At 48.2% G+C, this 26571-nt stretch overlaps 2 protein-coding genes across 6 annotated transcripts in view; one reads left to right on the forward strand and one right to left on the reverse strand.

The window, feature by feature from the left end:
- PFKFB3 (6-phosphofructo-2-kinase/fructose-2,6-biphosphatase 3) overlaps positions 1 to 26571 on the forward strand; it is a 243824-nt gene that overhangs the window by 181184 nt on the left and 36069 nt on the right. The gene's annotated exons all lie outside the window — the stretch shown is intronic.
- Positions 6917 to 26571, reverse strand: part of PRKCQ (protein kinase C theta) — a 131467-nt gene continuing 111812 nt past the window's right edge. For all 5 annotated transcript variants that reach the window (XM_031444771.2, XM_064479307.1, XM_064479308.1 and 2 more), the window contains 3 exons: positions 17962 to 18150; positions 8665 to 8793; positions 6917 to 8156 (listed from right to left, as the gene is read on the reverse strand). In XM_031444771.2, coding sequence (XP_031300631.1) covers positions 8001 to 8156; positions 8665 to 8793; positions 17962 to 18150 — 474 coding nt within the window. In that variant the 3' untranslated portion in view covers positions 6917 to 8000. The remainder of the gene's footprint in view (positions 8157 to 8664; positions 8794 to 17961; positions 18151 to 26571) is intronic.

Raw genomic sequence — 26571 nt, forward strand, 5'->3', positions numbered from 1 at the left:
TGAGGTGCACTCAAGCACTCATGACGAATGAAGGTCAAATGAATCAAGACGCATAACTGGTTCTTCTTTGATGGTTGCAAGAGAGAAAAGCAGCAGGTGGACTGAGTCATCATGCCGCACGTACACAGCCATCTAACCGCGATGAGCTCAGAAGGACTTGCCCTACGGCAGTCAGGCCGTGCTTACACCGGGAGTGCTGGTGTGGTTCCAGCCTCCCAGTGTCATCATCGCGGAAAGTTAACGTTGTTCATTTCAGTGTTATCATGTTTGTAGTTTTATTTGTGTTAACTTTGACAAACCATATCTTTTCTCTGGTTTCACAGCTGTGTCAGAGCAATGCTGTGATGTTTGTGGTTTTTTCCCTCTTCATATTTAAGTTCGACCCCCTCCTTTGGTGACTGAATTTAGAGAGAATTAATTCAGAAAGAAATAATTCAGATAGAATTATTTGTTTCCCTGTGGAAGAGGTCTCTAAGTTCTTTCGGGACATATTCGTGTAACAGCAACACTGACACGTTGACAGATGCCTGCTAGAGATTAGGTGGTTCTTCTAAGGGGCCTGCACTTCTGCAATGATCTAGGCACCGTCTTCACTTCTCCCAGTGCCCCTGTGAGGCGGGCCCTGCTCTTGTCCTCATTCTAGACATGCGGGGGCTGAGGCACAGTGCCTAAGTCGCTCGTCCTCGGTTGCACATCCCGGGGTAGGGGGTGACGCTGGGATGTGAGCCCGCAGTCTGACTCCGGGCCCCCCTAGCTCAGCCACGATGCTCTCTGCATCCCCTGACAGTGAAGGAGGGCGTGGGTGTTGCAGTCAAATGCTCTTTTCTTAAAAACTCTGGGCAAGATATGCAACCTTTTCAAACCTCAGTGTCCTGCGCTATAAATGGGGGCAATTGTGCTGCCCTCATGGGGTGATTCTAACGAGTAAGTGGAAAAGAGACCTAAGGCCCCTCCCACAGCGCCCAGGAGTAGCCGCCCAGGGTCTTCCGTAGGGAAGTCTGTTGCTCCCCGCTTGCCACCTAGGGGCTGGCCCGACAGCCACTTCGGTCAGCGAAGGGAGAACGTTCTAATGATGACTTTTACTGCTGAGGCTTCCTCAGCAATGGAAATGACGTAGAAGGCAGAGGACTGCCAGGCAGAAAACAGGTGCTTCCCTGTCTCTGCGGGAATGTCACTCCTTCTCCAGACGGCCCCTGGGCGGGAGTTACTCCCAGCCCCCCGCCCCTGCAGGGCGCTTCCCCATCGGTGAGCTCAGGGCCATGTAGAAACCACCCTGGGAGACGCTGGTCTCCCTGGGCTCTGGCGGTGGCGGCCCGCGTTTAACCACGGCCACCGTGAAAGGCAGGCTGGGGAGGGAAGCACCTCCGAGCAGTGCCTCCTGACCCGGCCAGCAGAGGCCCATGCGGGAGGCTGGATCTTGACCTGGGCCTTAGGGTAGGTTGGTTTGGGGGCTGTTTGCAAGATGTGGGAGGGCCTTTCAGGCCTGCAGGAGAAAATGAGTCAAAGCTCTGGGACAGGAATACACACCAGGTGTGTAGGGGCAATGAGTCAACCAGTCTGATGCTAATGGCTGTGTGGTGTGTTTTGTAAGATCTAGTTAATCTCTCTCTATCTCTTTTTCTCTCTCTCTCACACACGCACAAACCCTAGAGACACACTCAGGACTCTTTGGGCTCAAGATTTTGGGGGATACAAGGAGAAACAAGGCAGCCAGGGCTCTGTCTCATTGCCAACCTTCATGGAGACTGGATGGTGTCATTGAGAGAATGGCTTTATCCAGGGACTTAAGGTCCCCCCTGCCTGCCCGCCTTGTGACTGGGGGCTCCCACCTCTGCCAGGATGCTCCCTGAGAGAATTAAGAGTGAATTTGATGAGTTAGAGGACCGACACAGGGGTGGCCCCAGGATTGTGCACAAAACTCCCAGCAGCCGTGGACTGCTCAGTAACCCAGGATGTTAGAGCCACTCCAGGTGCCCCCAGAATCGGTTCACCTTTGGTCACTATGATTGCGGTTCCCTATTAGGGTGACAGACCATGCTCCCCATCACTGCCTCTTTGCTTGGTCTCTCCCTCCTGGCTTCTGCTGTTTGTCCCTTTCACTGCCTTGGGTTCTGCTTTTTTTTTTTTTAAACATTTTTTATTGAGTTATAGTCATTTTACAGTGTTGTGTCAGATGGATTCTGCTTTGATGCAGGTCTAGATCCATCCATGTTGCTGCTACCTCATTCCTTTTTTATTGCTGAATAGTATTCCATTGAGTACACACCACAGCTTCTTTATCCAGTCCTCTGTGGGTGGACATTTAGGTTGCTTCCATGTCTTGCCTCTTGTAAATGGTGCTGCAGTGGACATTAGGGTGCATATGTCTTTTCAAATTGAAGTTTTCCCTGGATATTTGCCCAGGAGTAGGATTGCTGGGTCATAAGGCAGCTCGATTTTTAGTTCTTTAGGAAATCTCCATACTGTTTTCCACAGTGGCTGCACCAAATTACATTCCCACCAGCAGTGTAGGAGGGTTCCCCTTTCTCCACACCCTCTCCAGCATTTACAAGATTGTGAATTCTTAAAGCACTTAACAAAAAAATACCAAAGTGCCACAACTTCCAAACCAAGGACTAAACCCTAAAGTGCAACTTCTTTAAGAATCCTTTCTTGGGGGGAGGGTGTGGCTCAGCGGCAGAGCACGTGCTTAGCATGCACAAGGTCCTGGGTTCAATCCCCAGCACCTCCATAAATATAAATATTTAAATAAATAAGTAAAGCCTATTTACCACGTCCCCCCCAAAGAAACCAAAAAGAAAAAAAAAAAAGAAGAAACATTTAAAGAAAGAACCCTTTCTCTTGGTGTACCACAGGTATAAATCTTTTTAAACCGAATGTTAATAAAATCTTCCACACATTAAGAAGAAACATATTGGCCCACATCTTGTACGTGGGAAGTACCTCTGCCCTGTTTGTCTGCAGGAGCAGTGAGGGGTCCATTAGAGCAGCCAACCTCTGAGTCCCAGTCTTCCTACAAGAAACCCTGGCCTCCCTTTCCTCAACGCCTTTAACTGTGGCCCGAGGAAAAGTTCTCATTTCTCTAGGCAAGCCTGAGTCTAGGCAGAAGCACACGACGCTCAGACTAACGCTGTAAATCAACTACACTTCAATAATAATAATAATAATAATAATAATAATAATAATAATGACAACAACAAAGAAGTGTAGCACAAGAGAGAATTGGGGGTGCTGGTGAGAGGGCCAGACTTCCATGACTGTCTCCCTGTGCTGATTCCCCTGGAAATGGAACGGGGAAGGAAGGCCAGGTGTGCACTCAAGCCGGGGAGTCCATGAAGACAAAGTCTTCCTACTAAGTCGCAGGGATGTGGCGCTGATGGGGAAACGCAGCTGTAGCCTGGACAAAGCAGGATCTGCTGAGAGGTCGGGCTTCAGGCCTCCACTTGGTGACTTTCTATGTCCCTGAGTTTCACCTTCCTCACCTACTGAATAGATACATTAATAATCAGATTTCAGAGGGCTCCTGTAAGAACAGAATGAGGCGTATAGGTACTTTAAAATAAGTAAATATTAATATCGTTAGTCGTCCGGCAAATTCACCTAGGCACCATTTATTAGCAGTGAAACATTATTCTGGGTGCTGTGGAGGGGATTCCAGACGTGGATGTGATTATTTCTAAGACCCCGCTCTCAGCAGTGCCTCCTGCTAGGGGTCCTGTCCTGGTGGGGGTCTCTGGGCAGCTTGAGAGCACTGGGTGTCTGGGCAGGGGGTGTACGGGGCCCGGAATGAGGGAGAGGAGCGCAGAGAGGGAAAGAAGGGGGCCCGCAGGTGCTCTCGGGTCTGCGAAGCGTGGAATCAGTGAGTGTCTGTGTGTCTGGAAAGTATTGCTCACTGACCTTTGCAGCTGCCCAGGATTTTGATTCAGATTAGAACCAGAAATGTTTGAGCTGAAAGACAGCTTAGATACCATCTTCGCTGAGCCTCCAAGACTAGATGACTTGTTCACGGTTCCGCAGTGGACCAGAAGCAGAGCCACGTCAGAACAAATGACTCGGGCATCTCTGACCCTGGGCCTGCATCCCTTCCCTGCCCTGAGCCGCTTCCCTCAGACCCTCTGTCCTCTTCCTTCTCCAAGTGGAAGTGCTGGGCAAACATCCGTGAGCGTTTCGTGCGGAGCAGGACTGCCTGTCCACACACCTAGAGACCTGAGGTCTCACTGCTATGCTCAGAGCAAAGGACCCAGAGCGTCTTCACCATAGGTTAATTTGAGGCCGGCGATGCTAACTTTGCCTGACTGCTTTCCCATTCTAATCACTTTATTGTAAAGGTTATGACCCCATCGCAGCATTACCATGGCTCTCCCTGCTTACCCTCTTCTCAGCCCAAGCTCAGATGGGTTTCCCGCAGGTTCCCACCTCCCTCCGCCTTCCTGGATGAGGCGGCGGCAGGAGTAACCAAGTCAGGGGCAAACAAGTCTTTCAATACCCTCTTTACTGGTCCGAAATGAACCCCTAAGCAAATAACCTGCTCCCGTACAGACGTCCTCGTTTCCTCCAGTTTGATGGTCTGCTGCTTTGTCTTGGCAAGTTATTTCACCTTTAATTAAGTTTATTTTCCTCTTTGTTTCATCGTGCTCAAGACTGGTCTGATTTAGAAGCATAAGACGCCGGGGCTTGCTTTGAATAGAGTGTCAGAAGAATTGCCAGTTGCATGATGAGTTAGGGTGGCCACTAAGAATCATGGGGAACACATCTTGTACCAGGAAATTCTGCCACGTGTCACAGGCATCCTTCACATTCTAAAGCATCATCGTTGACAGGAAACAAGAGATTTGATTGGAAAAATTATAGTATAATAAGACCTGCAGAAATAGGGGGGTGAACTGCTGGTAGGAAAAATCTAAGAGTGAAAGCAAGGCACACACCCCCCCATCCTACGCTTTTAATGGATCATTTGGTGGCATAGACTTTTATTGTTGTGCTCTAAAAATTTATACAAAGAGACATGGGATGGAATAATACGAAATATTTTTCTAACCGCCAAGATAATGACTGTTAAATACGCCAGAGGGCTCCTGGCTCAGGGCGCGGCCATTCTGGCCCAGGCTGTGTCTGGCGGGCGGTGGGGGGCCCTCCGACTGGCACAGCACAGCGGTCTTGGAGGAGAATGCGAGAGCAGATTCAAAACAGATTAGGAATTACAGGGCTGCTGGTTCTACGCTTACTTCTGAAAACAGCTATGGAATCTACCTTTACACGGTTTGTTAGATTCTGAATTTTAGTGGTAGGAGCGACGAAACACACAGGCCTTTGTGGCCGAGTAGGTATCATTTCTCCATCCCGTTTACGCACCATCAGGACTGAGGTTCGAGATATCCACACGGCACGGGCGGCGACCAGTCAGAGCCCACACAGACTGATGGGTGCTTACCAGCCGAAGGTCAGCCCCACGCGGGGCCACGTGCTTCTCTCTGTCACGCTGAGCCTGGCTGCAGAACACCCGGAGGACACTCGAAAAGGGGGACTGGCTCTCTAGGCTCAGAGGCCGCCCAGCGCCCTCTGTGCGCGTGCAGTCGGGTAAAAGCGAGCAACGGCAGAACTGGCTGTGTTTTATTTTATTTTTTATTTTTTTAGTAGGGAGGTAATCAGGTTTATTTATTTATTTTTAATGGAGGCACTGGGATTGGCTTAAAAATTTTTTTCTTTCCTTTTATTTATTTAAATTTTTTTGGGGGGAGGGAGGTAATTAGGTTTACACACACACACACACACACACACAGTATTTATTTATTTATTTTAATGGCGGTACTGGGGACTGAGCCCAGGACCCCGGGCCTGCTACGTGCACACTCTGCCACCAAGCTCTCCCCTCCCTCCACAAAGCTAGCTTTCAAAGGACGTTTTAACGGTGTTATTGATCCGTTCTGTCCCTGGAGTGTTGGGGTTGTAACCCGCCTTACAGTTTATAATATATGTTGTAAATGAGAATTAAAATGGAGAGAGAGGAGTCTTAAGATGGGAAGACTGGTTCACAGGCTATTAAATAAACCAGGCATGACGAGTAGGAGGGAAAAGAGAGCTAAGTACGTATTCTGGAGAGACTGCAGAGGCAGGCTCATAAGGATTCGGCTAAGAAAGAGAAAGCGTGCGGTGGGGTGGGTTAGAGAGGGAGGGGGGCTGGTCAACAGTGACTCCGTGGTTCTGAGCCTGGACGACCGGGCCTGTGATGGTGGCTTTAGCAGAGTCGGGAAATACGAGAGAAAGATCATAAGAAAACAGGATGAGTTCACAGAACCTGTGTGAAGCCTGGCAGAGAGGTCAGAACTGGAGGTGAGGATTGAGGTGCTCTACACTGAGTGATCCTTGAAGGCATGGGGTGGAAGGAGAAAACCAAGGGGAAGTGAAGGCGAGGAGGAGAGAAGGGCGTTGGAGGCATTTGGGGAAGGAAGAGGAAAAGGGGCCAGACGGGGGGTGGGAGGCGGGTGACGACAGGTGGACGGGATGAGAGGAAAAGGCTGTGTGAGAGCATCTCAGGGGCTGAGGTCACAGAACAGGTCTTTCCTTGTATCCGAAGCTGCAGAGACGTAGAAGGGGAACAGAACATTCCACAAGACCAGGCCAGAGGGCCGTCCCTGGAGGAGGCAGTGTCAGGAGAGAGACTGGAGGGCAGAGCTGAATTTGGGGGTTGGAGACATAGAGGCAACACACGTAGACCAGGAGGTCAAGAAGTCTCGTGGGGCAGGGAAAGAGGAACGTGAGACCAATGACTCAAGGTTTACCGACTTTCTCGCCCATTTGGGGATGTTTAATGATTCTCAAAATTTAAAACATCACCTCAGTGCTAGCTACATCTTGATAATAACCAAAACAGAACCAGGTTCTTGGGGGCGGTGGGGACAAGAAGGGAATTCAACTATTCAGAGGCATCCTTCTTTCTTTTATTCCATTTTTACATATCCACCTCTTCATCATTAAGTCACAACATTTTACCAAAATATACAAACAGCACAGGTACTTTAAACACGTATAGCTAGAATTCTAATTAAATAAGATCGCTGCAAACGTCATGCATGGGTCCTTATCTTGAACGACGTCTCAAGAGACTTACGAGTCATCAAATCACCCGTAATGGTGTAATAAAAAGATTGCTTTTCTCTTCTCTAGTAGAATTACGCACGTCATTTTTTTTTTTCTTGTTCTAATGTGAGGATGGTGATGAGAGGCTGCCACCGATGCTGAGATCAGCTGAGAGTGGATGGACGAAAAGGTTTTATTTGCAGTAGAATGTCTCTATCTTGGTTGGACTCAAAATTTGATTACTACGATAAGATAACCAGAATAGGGCTGTATTAAACCTTCCACATCAATGACACGAACTCTCCCCACCTTCTCTCTTTCCCACGAATTTCACAGCTAGTCAGAATGAATGGGTTTGTAAATCTCAAGTTACAAGCTACGTTTATTATGAAGAATTCCCATAAGAACCTGCGCAGGGCTTCCCCAACTCCTTATTTACACCTTCCAGGGATGTGAACAGAGTAAAACGGCTTAGTGGTTTCTTGTCTGTGGCAGAGTGGAAGCCACAGCCACGCCAGGCCACGTGCTGGCTCAGCCTTTCAGGAGTTCGTGCTCACGCTGTGCCTTCAGTGAGCAAGGATTTCACTGATCGGCAGTTCGTGCCCAAGGGAGGGGCCGCGATTTAGAGCGGTGTTAAGTTTTCAAATCTTTCACAGCTCGGAGAACCATCTTTCATCAAGTAGATAGCTGGGGTTAGTAATGACCTGACGTCAAGCGTGGCTGTGAAGGAAGACCCAGGGGCCTCGTTAGTGACACAGAGCTGGTTTCTGCTGCGCAGCCAGCGAGGGGCGTTGGTGGGCTCAGCCTTTGTGGTTGAGTGTTTCTTTTCTTTTCCAAGACGAAAAGGAACCCAAGAATTGTCACTTGGGCCAGTTCACAGAGGAGAGGCGGCAGATCCCTTCGTGGACCCGGGGAGGTGGGATTCAGGATATCAGCCTCTCCATCCTGGGGTTCATGAAGGAAAAGTTTCTGAACATGTTCTGGTCCATGCTGTTGATCAGAGCTCTGTCTGCGCACGACAGCCGGGGCTTCTCATTCAAGAATTCCTTGTCGAAGTTGCTGCAGTCATGCGGTGATTTCTGGATCAGAGTTGAAGGTGGAGGAGGGGAGGAAAAGGGGAGAAAATCAACCACTGAAGTCATCATCCTCACTTCCGCTGCCCAGGCTAGTACCTGTGTGTGAAAACGCGGGCATCTGCACTAAAGTAATACTTACAGATGGTCACGTGGGGCTTTTATTCAACACCTCTAAGATCCTGAGTCATCAGTTTATCAATGGTATAATTAAATTCATATAAAGGAATTCCATCATGCGTACGTTCAAATAAGGTCTAATGTTTCTAGTTAATAGCTTACGTATGAAGCAGGCTGGCAACCTTTGAAAAAGTGGAAAGCCCCAATCTGACCACTGTCCTGTTTGTCTGCAGGGGACAGTGGGTGAGGGGGCAGTGGGAGGTGGGAGGGGGTGGAGGGTGGGAGCAAAGGGACCAGAGGAGGGAAGGCGTTTTGCAGATTATATATTCCTGTTCTTTGACCAACATCCTTTACGGCCGTTGGTCCCCCCACCACACGGCCCCGGCGCTCTCACCACTTTAGGCCTGAACGGCGGGTCAATCTCCTTTCTTTCCAGCTCCTCCCAGTTGATCTCCCGGAACAAGGGGTGCTGGCGAATGTCTCCCCTCACTCCCAGGCGGTTTTCAGGTTCCCGTACGAAGAGCTGAAAGGGGACAGAAGGGGAAGAGTTAGTTCTCCAGGGGATGAACCTGCCCCCCTGGATGCAGGCGCACTTCTTGGCGTGGGAGCCAGGACCACGCACGCTTGACTCCACCAAGGGAAAGGACCTGGTCGTGGCCCCTGCCTTCCGAACCTTGTTTTCCATTTACCATTATAAACGATCACATCAAACAGGGGTAACGGTCTCCCTCGAACGAGCCTGCTGACTATTCCAGAGTCTGGGCTTCGCCCTAGAAATGTTATCTTTTAAGTAATACAGACCCGGATTGAAATCAGCTTTGCCCTGGGTTATTCGCAGGGCCTCTGGCAAGTTCCAGAATGCTCTGGGTCAGTTTCCTCATCTGTAAGGACTAACCACAACACACACACACACAACACACACACACGCACAGGTGTGCGCGAATTCCTGGTCTATGAAACACCACAGCAGAGCGTAAGGAACCAAAGCAGTGGTGGTCTGGCTGGCTGCCCAGCGATGGAGTTTGGTTTCTTCCAAAGCTGCCTGCTTAGGGTCACAGTCTTGCTCTCAGGAAAAGCTCACTTCACGTGCACCATGAACTAGTCCTGACCATCAGCTTCGGATGTTGTAAGGCATCTGAGGATCCAGAATCACTCCCCACTCCTGCAAACCTGCTGGACGCTAACACTTAATTCAGATCCTCTTTAATCACCTCTGACTCGTGTGCATATGTATTTCCTTCTTCGCACTGTCCCCTCTCTTGCCGCTTTCCTCCAGGAGGTCAAAACGGACACTGGCCAGGACAGGAAAGAAACCTGAAACTCTTCAAACTTAAACAAAACATGTCAAGGGCTTTAAGGAGTGAAGAGAGTCCAGACATGTGAGCTAGAAAAGTCTTGGGTCTCCTGGGGGTCTGGAGGAGTCACCCTTTTCTTTAATTAGCTAGATGTTTACTTATGAAATAACTCGTACTTACAGGGTGTCATAAGGAGGCTATGGGTCTTGAAAACAGAAGCCAGGTCACCTGCAGTGATTTTTCCATAAAGTTCTGGCAGAACTTGGCCTCCATTTGCACCCACGGACCTCTTGGCTTTATACTGCTAATGAGAAGAGGCTACGTGCAGCCAACCTACTGGTCTTAAAACACGGCTTTCCTTATCTGAAAATCTTCAAAAGCTCCCTCTGCTCTGCAATCACTAACTAACCAACCAACTAACTAACTAACTAACGTGCTGCAGCAAAGTGGAGATTTTTTTCCTTTATTTAATTAAGAGCTTCTTATTTTTTAAATTTTTAAATTAACAGAACTTTTATTGAGGGATCATCAGTTACAACGTGTCAATGTCTGGCGTACAGCGCAGTGTCCCAGTCACGCGTATACATACGTATATTCGTTTTAAGAGCCTCTTCTTAAAAGCCCGTGTGACACACACATGCAGCCACCTAACACAGCCAGGTGGTAAACTGCTGGCCTGGCCCTCTTCCCTCCACTATACGGCGGTCGCTGAGGCCCCTGTATGGAAACTTGGGGTTCCGAAGAACCCCCATAGAAAAACCACTGCACAGTGGAAGTAACACGAGAATGTCATCTGAGAGGCTTATGACCCAGTGGCGTGGGGCCAGTTTTCTGAGTCTCAATTTTCTCACCTGAAAAATGAAGGGTCAGACAAGGTGATCTTTATGCCCCTGTCCTGACACCCCCCTGAGCCCCGAGGCTGGCCTTCCAGGCTCTCTGTAATGCTGACAGTCATCCTTTGATTCCAGTGTGACCCTCTCTTCTGTCCAGACATGTCCACTCACTGAATACGCCACCTGCCTTTCCTATCTCTTCACTTCTCCAAGGACACTTCCATCTTGCAAGGACTTGCCTTAATCCACGCCTGCTTCTTTCTGCTCCACAACCCCCCCACCCAGCTTCCCTTGAGAGTCAGGTCTTCTGCTAGACCATCCTGATTTTAAAGACTGATTATAAAAGCGGGTACTGTTGAAGTGCAGTTGATTTACAATGTTAGTTTCAGGTGTACAGCAAAGCGATTCAGTCATACACATACATACATACATACATGTATATTTTTAGTTTCTTTTCCGTTACGGCTCATGACAAGAAACGGAATACAGTTCCCTGTGCTATGCAGTAGGTCCTTGTTTATTTTATATACAGTAACGTGTGTCTCTTCGTCCCAAACTCGTTTTGCTGTACACCTGAAACTAACCTTATAAGTCAACTATACTTCAATTAAAAATAAGAATTAAAAACAAAAGCAGGTATTTGATCCCAACTGTCAGCTGAGGAAACCAAGGCTCAGTAGCTAAGCAAGCAGCTGAAGACCCCAGGTCCAGCCAGCAGGAGCGCCTGAATGACCAGCAGCCCCTTCCTGCCTCTGCAGTTGGACGGTCTCTCCCCTGTGCTCCACAGACCGTCTCCCCTCCAGGAGAGGAATGAGCACACTGTATATACATTTATGCTCAAAGACTGCCTTCCCCGCTAGAGTTTAAGGCAGGCACCACTTCTGTTTCTGTTTCTTGCAGAATCCAGCCCTGAGCCATGCATAAACACAACCCTCAGTACATTCTGTGGACCGTGTGAGTAAGCCGTCTTCCCCCTTTAGTTCTTCCAGATTACGTGTCTTCACTCTCCATCTTCTGTTAGCTCTGGTTTTCAGCATATAGAAAAGTTCGCAGTAACACACATTTTTCTGTAGACTCAAGACACCAGCAAGAGTCAACAGATAGAAAAGCAGATTGGCTTTTTTTTTTTTTAGAAGCAGAAGGAATAAGTGACTTGCCCCGTCTCCCTTCCCTTGAAACGATCCTGGTAAATGACTGACTTCACTTCTGAAGGACGTTTGGATGAAACAAGATTAGAGAGAAGGGGTGAGAGCTTCAAGAATACGCCCAAACCCAGCCTCACGTGGCTGGAGTGAAATGCTGCAGGGAATGGTTAGAAGTAACTGCCTCAGGCCAAGGGCACACATGCTCGGTTTTCCATTAATTTTTCTCAGGAACATAAGCCATTTGTTCCAAGAGGACCATGACAAAGCACCTTCTGAGCCTGGTATGTATGCTTCTGAAATTAAAAAATAATTCTTTTAAAGATAAAATGTATAATGAGAAGGTAATATGATCTCCAGCTTCGAGACTCAAAATTCTTTCTAGTTTTGCACAGAAAAGTATCATCTTTTCTGCCTTGTAGCAGGTCACCCCCCCCCCCAAGTCCTGGCGATGCTTGGTGACCTTACAGGAGGTCGTTGGCTCTGCCGCTGAGAGGCCGCACCAAAGGAATCAATGTTCGTGAAGAAAGACTTGACTTTGTCCATAAAAGCCGTCTGAGGTGTGGTTTACATTTAGAGGAAAAAGCACAACTCTTACATCAATGGCCAGGACGCAGCTGGAGTTTGTTTAAATTTATTTGACTGTCTGGGCCAGAGAGCAGTGCTTGGTGGCTGTGGATGGCCTCTGTCCGCCCACCCGCCACTGGAATCTTTCCTCCCTCTTTAGTCCCTCCTCAGATGTATCTTTCTACAAAAGGGAGGGGCTATTTCTGTTTGAGATCATTAGTTTTCCATCATTTTCCAAAGGGACAGGACATCCTGGGTGAATAAATGAGGAAGAAAGGGGCGTGTCTTTGGCAACTGTCAACTGGTCAGCAGCGTCCCAGCTGTAACTCTTAATTTCTTTAAATTTTTATACATTTTTAAAAGCTTGCTTTCCATTTACAGTTATTACAAAATATTGGCTGCATTCCCCGTGTTGTTCATCCATCCTTGAGCCTGTCTGACACCCGGTGGTTTGCCCCCCCCTCCCCACTGTTAGCCACTAGTTTGTTCTCTGTATTTGTGAGTGTGCTGCTTTTTTTTGTTATATTCCCTGGTTTGTTATTTTTTTTTATATTCCACATATAAGTGGTGTCATGTAATATTTGTCTTTCTCTTACTTACTTCATTTAGTGTAATGCCCTCTGAGTCCATCCATGCTGCTGCAAATGGCAAAATTTCATTCTTTTATATGGCTGAGTAGTATTCCATTATCCATCTATCTATCTCACATTTTCTTTATTCATCTGTTGGTGGACATTTATGTTGCTTTCATGTCTTGGCTACTATAAATAGTGCTGCTATGAACACTGGGGTGCTCACATATTTTGGGGGGATTATACTATTTTTTCATTTTTCAGTTTTATTAGGTAGAATTGTTACAATTTGCACATATACAATAAGTATATTGCATATAAATACATATATACAATATACTGCATATAAATACATACATACAATATATTGCACTTTAAAAAATTTACAAACGTGTACTGTTCATTGTTTCTAAGAACACTTAGGAGGTGCTCATATATTTTGAATTAGAGCTTTTGTCTTTTCTGGATACATGCCCAGGAGTGGGATTCCTGGGTCATTGGGTAAGCCTGGTTTTACATACTGTTTTCCACCTTGGCTGCACCAATTTACATTCCCACCAACAGTGTGCAAGGGTTCCCTGTTCTCCATGTCTTCTCCAACGTTTGCTGTTTGTGTTCTTTTTGATGTGGCCATTGTGACAGGTGGGAGGTGACGCTGTGGTTTTGACTGGCACTTCCCTGATTAGTGATGTCCAGCATCTTTTCACGTGTCTGTTGACCTCTTCATTTCCTCTTTGGAAAAATGTCTATTCAGTTCTTCTGCCCATTTTTTAAACTGGGTTGTTCTTTCTTTGGTGTTGAGTTGTATGAGCTGTTTGTATATGTTGGATATTAGCTCCCTACCGGTCATATCATTTGCAAATATTCTCTCCCTTTCAGTAGGTCGTCTTCATTTTGTGTGTGGTTTCCTTTCCAGCTGTAATTCCTGATGTGCATTTGCTCAGTGCACTACATGAATCCAGGTCCTCTGAGGGCGACAGAGGATGGAGTCTGGTATCGACACCACTACACTTACAGATGTCACTACATGCTGTGTTGTTTAGCTTTTCCAAAGGACCCATTGCTTCTGGGTTTCACATTATGTATAATTCCCTTGAGGAAGCTTCCCAGAAATGGTACTACTTTTGATTTTTTTTCAGAAAAGGGAGCTCAATGATATGGGGGCTGTTGGATCAAAATTACAAAGCAAAAGAGGTGCAGAGATGACACTAGAAGCCAGTCTCACAGTCAGAAAACTGCATGATGGAGGAGGGAGGGGACAGCTCAGTGGCAGAGCACACACCTAGCAGGCACGAGGTCCTGGGTTCAATCCCCAGTCCTGCCATTAAAAAATAAATAAATACACCTAATCATCCACCCGGTAAAACAACATTAAAAAAAAAAGAAAATTGCATGATGGAAACGGATTTTTATCAGCCCAGCTCCTAAAACATGGGAGAACTTTCTTCTTCATGGACAAGAACAGAGAATTTTTATTAACTCACATGGGAAGGAGTAAGTCCAGAATTTTCCACATGGATTTAAAACCTTTCACCAACTAGTCCTTTTTCCTCCCCGTCTTCGTCCTCAGTTGTCTTGATTTCTGCTCTACTCACTAAACTCACTTTCTGCTCTCACAGTAAATCTTTCTTCCTGCCTCTGAAACTCTGCAGGCGACATTCTTTTTTTTTTATTTTCCAGTATTTAGCCTTAGGTTTAGTTTTGCTTTTAAGCTTTTCATTTTGAAACAATTATACTGCCTTAGTCTGCTTGGACAGCTATTACAAAATGCCACAGACCAGGAGGCTTAAATGGCAGATATTTATTTCTCATAGTTCTGAAGTCCAAGATCAAGGTGCTGACGTGGTCAGCTCCTAGGGAGACGTCTCTTCCTGGCTTGTCAACGGCCTTTCCTTGGCGCATGTGTTTGGAAGGAGAGCTCCCTCTTTCCCCTTTTTTCATAAGGGCATTAACCCATCTCGAGGGCCCTGCCTTCAAGATCTCACCTAAACCTAATTACCTCCCAAAGGCCTCATCTCCTATAACCATCATGTTGGAGGTTAGATTTCGACGTAAGATTTTCTGGGGGGGGGGGGCGCTGGGAGGGAACGCAGATAATCAGACCATACACAGAGAGTTACAGGAGGATGAAGAGACAGTAGAGACATGTTCTGTGTGCCTTTCACCCGGCTTCCCTGACGCTCACGCCATCTGTGATGATCCTGCGGCGTCAGGACCAGGAGACTGGCGTTGACAGTGTGCGTTTGTCTTGCTCTACGGCATCTTGTCCCCTGTGTGGGTCTGGCTACCACCAGGACAAGCAGGAAACAGAACCACCCTACCACGGCAAAGACCTCCCTTGGGCCCCCCCACCTCGTACTCACTCCCCCATCCCCACGATTCCTAACCCCTGGCAACCACGGATCTGCCTTCCCTCTCCCCAGTGTTGTCCTTTGAAGACTGTTACATAATTACTCAGCAGGAAGTGACCTTTAGAGACTGGCTTTTTTCCCCCTCACTCTGCTTAATGCCCTTGTGGTCCATCCATGCTGTTCTGTGAAGCCACAGTTCAGGCCTTTTTATTGCTGAGTAATATTCCACACACTGGACTTGGCACCGGTCCTCCTGTAGCTAGGGGGAGCCCTTTCCCCGGGGCGGCCTCTCTCTCCTTGGAAACCACCGCTCCGGCGTCCTTCCGCAGACTTGCTTCGATGCCCTCCAGCTGGCCCCCACCCCGCCCTCAGCCGGTGCCTGCTGGGAGCAACCCGGCCGCGTAGGCGGACTCAGTGTGCGAGGCCCGGCTGTTCAGCTCTAAGTGCGGGCGGAGGCAGCCGCGCTCCGGGGCCTCCCGGCCCCACAGGCTCTGCCCTCATTTCCTTTTCCTGGTAGATTTGGGTGGTCCAGGCCTTCTCGGGGCAGCCCTCAGGCTATGGATGCAACTGTGTCTCCTGAAGCCCCAGTACCGAACCCCTTACCCCCAGGGGGAGGGTGCGTGAGGTTACACCGGGCCACGGGGGGAGGCTCCGTCCTCCGAGCGCGCGCGCCGCGCGCTGGCGGCCGGCAAGCAGTCGCCTGCAAGCCAGGAGGGCTCCCTGCAGGAAGCCGCCCTGCACCCTGAGTTGGACTGCCGGCCCCCACGACGGTGAGTAAACACACTCCTGTTTAAGTCTCCCCCTCGTGGTGTTCCGTTATGGCAGCCGGTGCCGGCTGACGCCCTGCAGCCAGGGCCTTCCGAGAGCCAAGCGCGGAACGGCGGCCAGCGTCCCGGCGCCGAACGCTGCCTTTACGGAAACAACATGCTTGCATTCCAGTCCTGCTAACTTATTTCTACTGTTATCTTTCCTTTTTCTTTTTTACAACTGGTTAATTTTGAAATTAACTTTCGTTCTGTGCGTGTTTTGTTCAGTCATTAAAAGTGAATTTAATTGGCCGTTTGGGGAGTCTTCCAAGCTCATGGCTTGTCTGGGTCCCTCAGCTGAGGGGAATGGACGCGGATTTTTAAATACAATAAACCTTGTGCTGGTCTCCCATGCGCTTTGTCAGCACCTCAGACTCGAGATACTGATGCCTCGGGGAGGACCCCACAGTGGCCTCAGCGTTGCCGACAGCTGTATGAGAGAGATGGACGTGTATTTTGCCCTTTACATTCAATTCCGAGTAGTTCTTCATGAGAAAAAAAGCAGATTAGTGAAAAAAGATGGGCCGGGTAACCTGAAGTTTGTATTTCAAATCTACCGATAGTGTCTAATGTTGAAAGATCTTACCCCAGGCCCCTTTCCATGATAAAAGCAAGGTTACAGACTGTTTTTGTAAATGATTCTTCTTTAACCCAGCTGAGATGAGTTGCCGGAAATCCAAACCCTGTTTGTTTAAAACACCTGCATTCCCCGTGCGCTTTAGATTTGGCCTCTTGGTCACTCCCGCAGGTCTCTCTTGTCCACACGGTTGCTGGGATGGCTCAGGAAACGTAGCCGCTTGTTACAATGTGTAATTAGCGTGTTGTATTGGCAAGACGTTCATTTTTCACGACTTGTTACACTCACCCTGTAGATGGTGTTTTGCATCCGCGAAAAAGGTAAATTGGGACCTTGCTTTAAGTCTAAATTGTTCATGATGGCTCCCAGGTGCTCCTTGTTCCTCTGCGTGGGTCCGCCCGCGGGCTCCCGGCTCCCGGCCAGTGAGTCTCCAAAGCTGGTTTACATTTGTAGCCCTGGACGCTGATTCTTAATTGATCCTGGGCTGTCATGGGCAGAGTTCCGACTCCTGCTTTGATGGTAAACTCTGGAGATTGCTGCCAAGAGCCTGCATTCTCAAGGTTTCAGGGTGAAAAATACATCAGTGGTTCCTGTGAGCACAGGGAGGGAATGGGGCAGGAAGGAACCTCCATGCTGTTTCCCACGGTGGCTTCACCAGTTTACACTCCCCCCAAAGTGCACGGGGGCTCCCTTTGCTCCCCATCCTCGCCAACATTTGTTATTCCTGGTCTTTTCAGTAACAGCCATCCTGGCAGGTGTGAGGTGGTTTGTCTCTCTGGCTTTGACGTGCATGTCCCTGAAAATTAGCCATGTTTCACCTTTTCACGTGCCTGTTGGCTGGCCACCTGTGTGCCTTTGAGAAAGATGTCTATTACTTTGAGAAAAATATCTACTGCGATCTTCTTGTCCATTTTAAAATGAGGTTTTTGCTGTTGATTTGTAGGAGTTACTTATACATGTTGGGTATTATCCCCTTATCAGGTACACGATCTGCAAACGTCTTCCCCCGCTCGGTAGATCTCACTTTGATCATTTTATTTGCTGTGTGGAAGCCTTTTCACGGTCAGAGCCCCATTTGTTTGTTTTTTGCTTTTCTTTCCTTTTGGAGTCAGATCCTGTAAAACATCGCTTAAGACTGATGTCAGTGAGGCTGTGGCCTCTCTTTTCTTCTGGGAACTTTATGGTTTCAGGTGGACTGAGATAGATGGAACAGGGACTATGGGAAACAAGCTGAGTTTTCAGCCAAAAATTGGCGTTCGTTCAACAGACCAATTACATCTCCAAGTGAGGCAATTCAGGAGTCACGGAACTGATTCCCGGGCGTCTCTTTTGTACATGATGCACGTGAGGGTTTGTCTTACACTCATTTTGAAATTCATCCTGTTGGTGCCTCAGTTAAAAAAGACAGCGAGCATCCCCTTTAAATCCGGTTCAATATAATTATGTTGACTCTCTTGCGTGTGAGTCAGAATCTAACAACTGAATGCGAGCGCTGGTCAGAAAACCTAATCCTAACCTCACGGAAGCATCCTTGACCTCCCATCTTACCTTCACCAGAAGGTCCTTGGCTTCCTTCTCGAGCCATCGCGGGTAGAAGGGGCTGTCCATGCGGATGGAGTGGAAGAGCTCCTCCTCATCCTGCCCGTGGAAAGGCGACTGGCCGATGAGCATCTCATACAGGAGGACTCCAAAGGACCACCAGTCCACGGAATGGTTGTATTTCTGGCCCAGCAGGATCTGCGGGACCAAAGGCAAGAGACGTAATGAGTAAAAGCAAGGTTGACCTGAAAAACCCTGCGTGGACTTCTTAAGACCACCCAGGAAGTAACTGAGGGCCATGGCAGGCCCCATCAACTTTGTTTTGTTTTTTCTCAGTTGAGGTACAGTCAGTTACAATGTGTCAGTTTCTGGTGCACAGCACCACGTCCCAGTCATGCATATGTAGACATATATTCATTTTCATATTCTTTTTTCATTAAAGGTTATTACAAAATAACAATGATTACACTGAAAACTAAGCTAACGATTGGATAGAAATGAGTGGGCAGTGACGAAACAGCAAACTTTTGAGTGTCAATCTCTGCTTTTCCTCTGGCCGTCAGCAAACCAGCGGAACTGTGCCGTCAGCCCCCGTTTTCCCGTCTGTGGTGGGAGGTGGACTCAGACCTAAGACAGCTGGTATTTGAGCCTGTCAGTGCCTCTGAGGTGAACGGCTAAACTGAACCCACGTGTTTTACGGACTATGGTTCTGAGTCTTTGCAGAAGGTTTCTGCCGTGAATCAAACATCCAAAGAGGTCACCTGGCCAAGTCTACCCCTTAAACCTAACTGGTCATGGTTACAAAGAGTCAAATTTTCTGACTATGCCGAGAGAGACTAGGATGATGAGCTGTTCCAATCCAGAAATCAGATCTCCAAGGGCGATGCACAGCTTGAGAGCAGTGCTCTGAGTAGAGGGAGTCTGGTCTGTCCTTCAGGGAAGTGCATCTAAGGTCTGGAATCCCACCTAACTCATTTTTGTTGTTGTTTTTTTGGGGGGAGGTAATTAGGTTTTTATGTATTTATGCAGTTATATTTATTGTTTTATTGAAGTATAGTCAGTTTACACTGTTGTGTCCATTTCTGGTGTGCAGCATAATCGTTCAGTCATACACATACATACATGTATTCGTTTTCATCAGAGGTCACTACAAGATACTGACTATAGTTCCCTGTGCTCTATGGTAGAACTCGTTGTTTATTTTACATATAGTAGTTAGTCTCTGCAGATCTTGAATTCCCAATTTATCCCTTCCTCCCTCCTCCTCCCCTGGTAACCATAAGTTTGTTTCCTATGTCTGTGAATCTGTTTCTTTTTTGTAAATAAGTTCATTAGTCTTTTTTTTTTTTAAGATTCCATGTATAAGTGATATCATATGGTATTTTTCTTTCTGGCTTACTTCACTTAGAATGACAACCTCCAGGTCCATCCATGTTGCTGCAAATGGCATTATTTTATTTTTTATGGCCGAGTAATATTCCATTGTATAAACATACCACAGTTTCTTTAATGGTCATCTATAGATGAACATTTAGGCTGTTTCCATGTCTTGGCTATTGTAAATAGTGCTGCTATGAACATTGGGGTGCACGTATCTTTTTGAATTAGAGTTCCCTTGGGATATATGCTCAGGAGTGGGATTGCTGGATCATACAGTAACTCTATTTTTAGTCTTTTGAGGAATCTCCATACTGTTTTCCACAGTGATTGCACCAAATATTCCCACCAGCAGTGTAGGAGGGTTCCCTTTTCTCCACAGCCTCTCCAGCATTTATCGTTTGTGGACTTTTGAATGATGGCCATTCCGACTGGTATGAGGTGATGAGACTGACAAGGGCTTAATTTTCAGAATATATAAACAGCTCATACAACTTAATAATTAAAAAAAACAAACAACCCAACCCCCAAATGGGCAGAAGACCTAACCAAGCAATTCTCCAATAAAGACACACAAATGGCCAATAGGCACATGAAAAAATGCTCATCATGTACTTATTTTAATGGAGGCACTGGGGACTGAACCCAGGACCTCGCGCATGCTAAGCATGCACTCTACCACCGAGCTTTTCCCTCCCTGCCCCCACCTAACATTTACAGAGATTTCTGTCCACTTTTCTGGCAGAAACGGCTTTGAATTCTGGCCTTTCAGCAACTTCCTTGTTTATCGTTGGAAGATAGTTTACATGTCGCTCTGTTCAATGCTTGTCATCTCAGCAAACCAGGCTGTGACCTTCTCCAAAATGGTACACAGGGCCCTTTGATGGATGAGTGAGTGGATGAATAAACTAAACGGGGTCCTTCCACATAGCTGAAAATTATTCAGCCTTAACAAGGAAGGAAATTCTGACACAGGCTACAACATGGATAAACCCTGAGGACATTGTGCAAAGTGAAATAAGCCAGACACAGAAAGACAAATACTGTATGATTCCACTTGTGTGAGGCATCTAGAGAGTCAGGTTCACAGACAGAGTGGATGATGGTTGCCAGGGTTTGGGGGAAATGAGCAGCTATTTGCACAGAGTTCCAGCTGCACAGGATGAACAGTTCTGGAGGCTGGCCACACAACTATGTGGACCTATTTAACGCCACTGAGTTGTACTCTTAAAAGTGGTTAAGATGGTATATTTTACAATTAAAACCAGTACTGGGGGGGGGAGGGTATAGCTCACTGGTAGAGTGCACCCCTAGCACGTGTGAGGTCCTGGGTTCAATCCCTGGCACCTCCATTAAATAAATAAGTAAATGAAATAAAAAATAAAATAAACCTAATTATGTCCCCCAAGAGCCCCCTCAAAAACCAAACCCCCCCAAATCCCAGTACTTAGTAGGAGCATAATAGCAATTTGTCAAATGGAGAAGAGGGGAAAAATCCTCGTTTTTCATGATTCTTGCTCCCAGGTAAAACGGGCAAAACTTCTTTATTATCCAAAACAAAACAGGGAAGGGATAATAGGATTGAAGGACCAAATCTGAAAAGCAAGACTGGGACCCTTTCAGGATGGACATCCTTTCCATCTTGCAATTTAAGGCTTAGCTCAGTGCACCTGTGTGAGCACATGTGTATGCTTCACACACACACACACACACACATAGGTCATCTTACTATTAGCATTCCTTATTCAGAATGGGATTTCTCCCCTTCCTTTTTTTTTTTTTTAATTGAAGTAGTCAATTACAGTGTGTCCATTTCTGGTGTACAGCCCAGTGTCCCAGCCATGCATATATATACACATATATATTCGTTTTCATACTTCTTTCTATTGAAGTATGAAAGATATTGAACAAGATATTGAACATAGTTCCCTGTGCTATACAAAAGAAACTTAAAAAAAATCTATTTTTATAGGTAGTGGCTAACATTTGCAAACCTCTTAAATGGGCCTTTGGGATGAATGGCAGACTTGCAGCACTGATGGCCTTAGGAAAGGAAAATGACATGACAGTTCTAGCCAGCCCAAGACTGGGAGAGGACTGCCTGTCCTGATACTGGTGGACTTCTGGATGCAGTGACCATCTCTGGCCCCTACCCCACCCCAGGCCTGTCCTTGGAGTGAGAGACACCACCACCACCACGTTGTGATGACCCACAGAATGCTGCAGTCCTACAGATGGCTTCCACCCTGCCGTGTGGTCTTGGGCAGACTCCTAACCCCTCCTGCCTCATCTGTGGAAAGGGTGATGCTATGTGGCCTGCTTATGACTAGGCAGTTGTGACTTTCCAGTGAAAAGCAGGAAAGACAAGGTGCTTCATCTTCTGGAAGTGACTCTGTTCTGTAAAAATGGGTGCCAGTTCATCCAGAGAGATGCTTGTGAAAATAAAGATCAAGTTGCAGACAGGATTTCGCAATCTGCCGATGGCTTCCAGCATAAAAGCGCTATCAGCTGGCCTTTGCTCAATATTTGAATACGAAAGTTAATATTCAAGTTTAGGGAAAAATAAAACTGAGCCTCAAGAAATAGTCTAAGCGTAGACCTGGGGGGAATGCCAGAGAAAATAAAGATCCACACACGGCACAATCTTAGTGCTGGTAAAGTCGCCTTAAGTGGGGCCCAGCTCCCATGCAATGCCCAGGACGTGCCACAAGGGGGAGCCCACGGCGACCAGAAACTGCTCTGAGCATCGCCTAGTGGTAAACAAGTTCATTTGGTTGGACAAACGGAAAGAAATTTGGGGGACAGGAGACAGCTGTGGTGGAAATTAAGTCTTCCAAGGCTAGGTGATGTGAATGAATAATTTCAGCCTGCAGTTAGGAGGAAGCAGCAAATGCAGATTCACAGTCACACACTGTACGAACGGAATGCCTGCAGATGTCTGCCGAGTGTCCTGGTGCTGCCCGCACTTCACGTGGGTTATTCATAAGGACCCCAGAAGCAGGTCCTGCCATCCCTGTTTAGCAAAGGGTGGTGGCTGGACCCAGGGAGGGTATGTGTCGTCCCGGTCCAACCTGGTCCTGCTTACCCTAGTCTGTATTTCTAAAGAAACGGGGAGAAACTCTGGCTGGAGTGGCCCTTTTTGTCTCAGCCCCTGGTGCCTTCTGATGGCCGTGTCACCTTTGGTCCTGTTCTCGCCCCATCTTTACTCTCATCACTCGGATAGTAATGATGTTACCGCTTCATATCAGAGTCCCCCGTTCTTACAGTGAGAAACCTGCAATTCCGTCTGCCTCTCGGAGTGAGGGGGCTGAAGTCTGCACGGGGCTCACTGCGTTACGTGCACAGCGGGGTCAGAGTCGCTAGAAAACCAGGGGACCGCCACGGCCTCACTGGTTTCCGAGTGACTCCTGCTCAGGCCAGGGAGCTGCTTCTGTGTATTGAAATCCCATGTAGTTTACTAAAAGGCTGGTGTGACTAAAAGGAGGGTGTCTCAGGGGGCGGGTGTCGTAGCTCAGTGGTAGAGCGTAGTGTACCTAGCAAGCAGGAGGTCCTGGGTTCAATCCCCAGTGCCTCCATTAAAAAATAAATAAACCCTAATTAACCCCTGAGAACTGCCCCCTAAAAAGGTAGGGTATCTCCCTATCTATTTCCTTACTCTTTGTCAAAATGAGCATCAGCCTCCGTCCAGCTATATGCTGGACCCTTGGTCCTGCAATCATAGGGCACAGGGAGGCACAGGGCTTCCAGGAAGCTGTCAGGACCATGGACTGGGGACACTACTCCCCAGTTTTGGGGAGCACAGTCTGCTTTTTGTGCAGCCTTCCTGATGCTGCTCTGAAAGGCATTTACTTTTGTGTTTTGGGTTCTCTGCCCACGTCTTTGAGGTCCCCAGGGAGAGGGCAATGGGACAGTGAATGAGAAAAAGGAAGAATTCACAAAGGAGATGGTATGTGACTGGAGCTTTGAAAGTGCGTAGGATTTTGGTGGGCAGAGGAGGGAGAGGCTAGATAGGTTTATCGTATAAAAAGGCTCAGCAGTGGGGAAACGCAGCACACGTTCAGAGGTGGGTACATGGGGTGGGCTTTTTTCAGGGAACAGGTGGTGGCTGCTCTGAGCTGTCGGGAGGAGACAAGATGTTAAGATGGATAACTTACAGTCGCTAACTGTGCGAAATTCAGCTCATGGGTGAACTGGGTAACACGTGCGCGGTGTAGAGGAGACACAGCACAGACACAGTGCGCAGAAGCGGGAACAGCTGATTATTCCAAGAAGCCAGAAGCGTCTTTAGGGACAAGCTGGTTTAGAAGTGGGGAAAACCACAGAGTGGATGGTGAAGAAGCATGAGAGATGCAGGCAGGATGGACGTCTCGCGATGTATTACTAAGACCTTGGCTCAGGATTTTGGTTTGTACACAGCTGATCACAGGGACCACCTGAAGATTTCAAAGCTGTAACAGGTCTTCCTATTAGACGGGTAAATCTGGTGAGGTGGTGGCCTTCAGAAAAGGGCAGGCACCCCCAGGGCCCACCAGACGGTGTGACGAGACATGGGAAGAAAAAATTAGAACCTGTATTTACACGAGTTAAAAAAAATCTGAGTGACACTGGGGCCCTCGTTTAGAGATCTGAACGGCGACTGGGTTTCCCGAGGGAGGGGTTGGGGGGTGCTGGGGCGTTCGTTTTCAGCAGCTCGTAAGGTGCGTCACTCCTGCTATGATTACTTGTTGGTCTTTTGTGTTGCGTGCCCGGTTAAGGGGGTCCGTGGGTTCTGTTTTAACGAAACTCATTTTTGCAAAATGGCAAGTCCTTAGCAAGTTATCTGCAAAGAGGCTTGGACTGGAGACCACGCTCAGTAACGCAAACATGTAAGGAGCATGAGAAAACGGCCGTGTGAGGCCTCTCACTCTGGGGAACAGTCTTCGTCATATCCCAGAGAGGCTGGAAACAACGCTGATCTCAGTGAATCAAGTGTATCAAAAACACCGTTGCGAATTCTGGCCTTACATCCACTACTGTCAACCGTGAACCCTGCCTAGGTACACATGGTATTGCCTGTCTTACAGTGCGCCTTTTCTGAGCCGTCTTTTCCAGCTATGCTCCCATAAAACCAGGAATTGAAGGCAACGAATCTGATCTTTGAGTGCCAGAAGCATAGGGTTCAATTAAGGTTTTAAAAAATGACTGAGCCTCGTTATTTTAAATAGGCATAAAATGAACCATTAATAGAATGAAACTTAGTTATTTAAGACGATTCATTTCATCTTAAGTTGGGCCTGTTCTGTTTTCCACATGCTTTCTAACACAGACTAGATTGGTTGGTGATAAAATTTAATTAATATACATATGTTCAGGATGCTTTTTTAACTGATGAGGGAATGTGATCAGAAAGGTTGAAAATAAGTAAAGAGGATGCATGGCGGTTGGGCGGTGATGGAGAGGAAACTGGGGAGAAGGTACCACCGGGCTCCAGACCAGAGATGCTGGGGGCCTGGAGTTAGGGCAGCAATGGCAAGTGTGTGTGTGTTGGGGGGGTGGCTGGAGGGGCACTGAATTAATCTCCAAGGGATTCAATGTGAGGCTCAAGAATCAGCGGAGGGTCTTTGTCACTAGACTGGGGGTGTCGAACAGACGTGAAGAGTTCTGAGGTCTCAGTGTAGAAGGTTCTGGTGTTTGGATTTGGGAGAACTAGTTTTCTGGCGAGGTGAAGGGATGGACTGATGTGTACGTGGGCGGGGTGGTGGGGGGAGCAATTTCAACACAGAAATCGGCCTTGGGTGGGACCTGCTGGGCTTGAATGGCCTGTGACGGTGAGTGGGCGATCTCAGGCAGGAACATGGACATGCAGGTCTGGAGCAAGCAGTCTGGGATGGCTGTACTGATTCTGCAGTTGAGATCCTAGCCACAGAGACGGCTGTTCATGGAGAGGGTCCAGGAGGAGGAGAGGAGGACCAAGGATGGGGCTGCGTGAAGGCGCGCAGGCTTGAAGATGCAGAGAGAAGTGGGTCTGTGAAGCTAACTCCTGGGAGATGCAGAAGGAAACAGATCAGGAAGGAAGGGCTGCCAGGGACAGGGTATAGTGTAAGGCTTCTGTAAGCAGGACAGCTAAAGGCCCTAGCTTCTTGCTGACCAGAGCCCGATCTTGCATTTAACCAAGGTGAAGTCAAAATTCAGTGCTTATGCAGAGGTCTGAGCCTCCTGCCTCTCAGGCCCTCTCAGGCCGAGGGTGCCACAGCTGCTTGGACAATGACGGCTTTGCTGCTAAACTTATTCTGCCCAGGAAATCGGAGTTCCATCACCGCTCCCATTCTCACGTCTGGTTGTTCGCTCGTTCTTTGAAAAGGTGTCTGTCAGCACCGTAATGCGCTGAGCCTTGTACTGGTCCTTGTATATAAAAGTGGGTGTCAGGGCACGCGGCCCTACGCACGGGGAGGCTGCGCCAGAGCTGCGCGCCCCGCGCCGGCAGCGCCCTGGCTTCGCGTCTGGCCCCCAGCCTGGAAGGGGGCCCGCGGGGCACTACCTTGGGCGACGTGCGGTGGATCCGCAATTATTCCAAAATACAAAGTTTTAAAAACGTGAATAAGAAACAGCTCCTGACATTAGAGCGATCGTCGCATAGAGGAGAGAGAGTCAAAGATAAAAAGCCAACGGCGGTAAGCTGGTGCCTGGGGAGGACCAAGCGGGGAGAAGGGGGTGGGGCGGGGGCGGCGGGGCGCCTTCCGAGCATGCGCTGTTCTGCCAGGGGCTCCCAACGCGAGCGCGATGGCTTGGGGTTTTGTGTTAACTTTCACAGGCTCTCCCATGTGACCAAGCAACACAGGAGAGAAGTCTTCCCCTTGTACAGAAGAGGGCGTGTGGGTCCATGAGACCCCAGCAGCCTCCCCAGTGGCAGCGTGCAAACCACAGTCTCGGTTTCACTGGTCCCCAGTGAGAGCCCTGGGCTGACTCGGGTGGATGCCTGCGAGCCCGCCCCGTGTCCGCCTGGTTCTTGCCTCCTCTGCCTGGTCTGGGCACAGTGAATATATTTTAAGGCTGGGGGGTGGGGGCGGCGTGATGGACAGGACACGCCGAGTCGCCCGAGCCCTGGACACGTGATGACATTAGCAGGGCACCCCCCCACCCCCTCCCATAAAACACACCCCCTCCGTGCAGCCGCATGTGTCAGATAAAAGGCAAAACAAATACACATCCTGGAACATAATGCTCCAAAGTCTCCTGGTTTTCAGGGGAGCAAGAGGCAGCGGT

This window comes from Camelus dromedarius, chromosome 26 (genome assembly GCF_036321535.1).
Source record: "Camelus dromedarius isolate mCamDro1 chromosome 26, mCamDro1.pat, whole genome shotgun sequence".
Lineage (NCBI taxonomy): Eukaryota > Metazoa > Chordata > Mammalia > Artiodactyla > Camelidae > Camelus > Camelus dromedarius.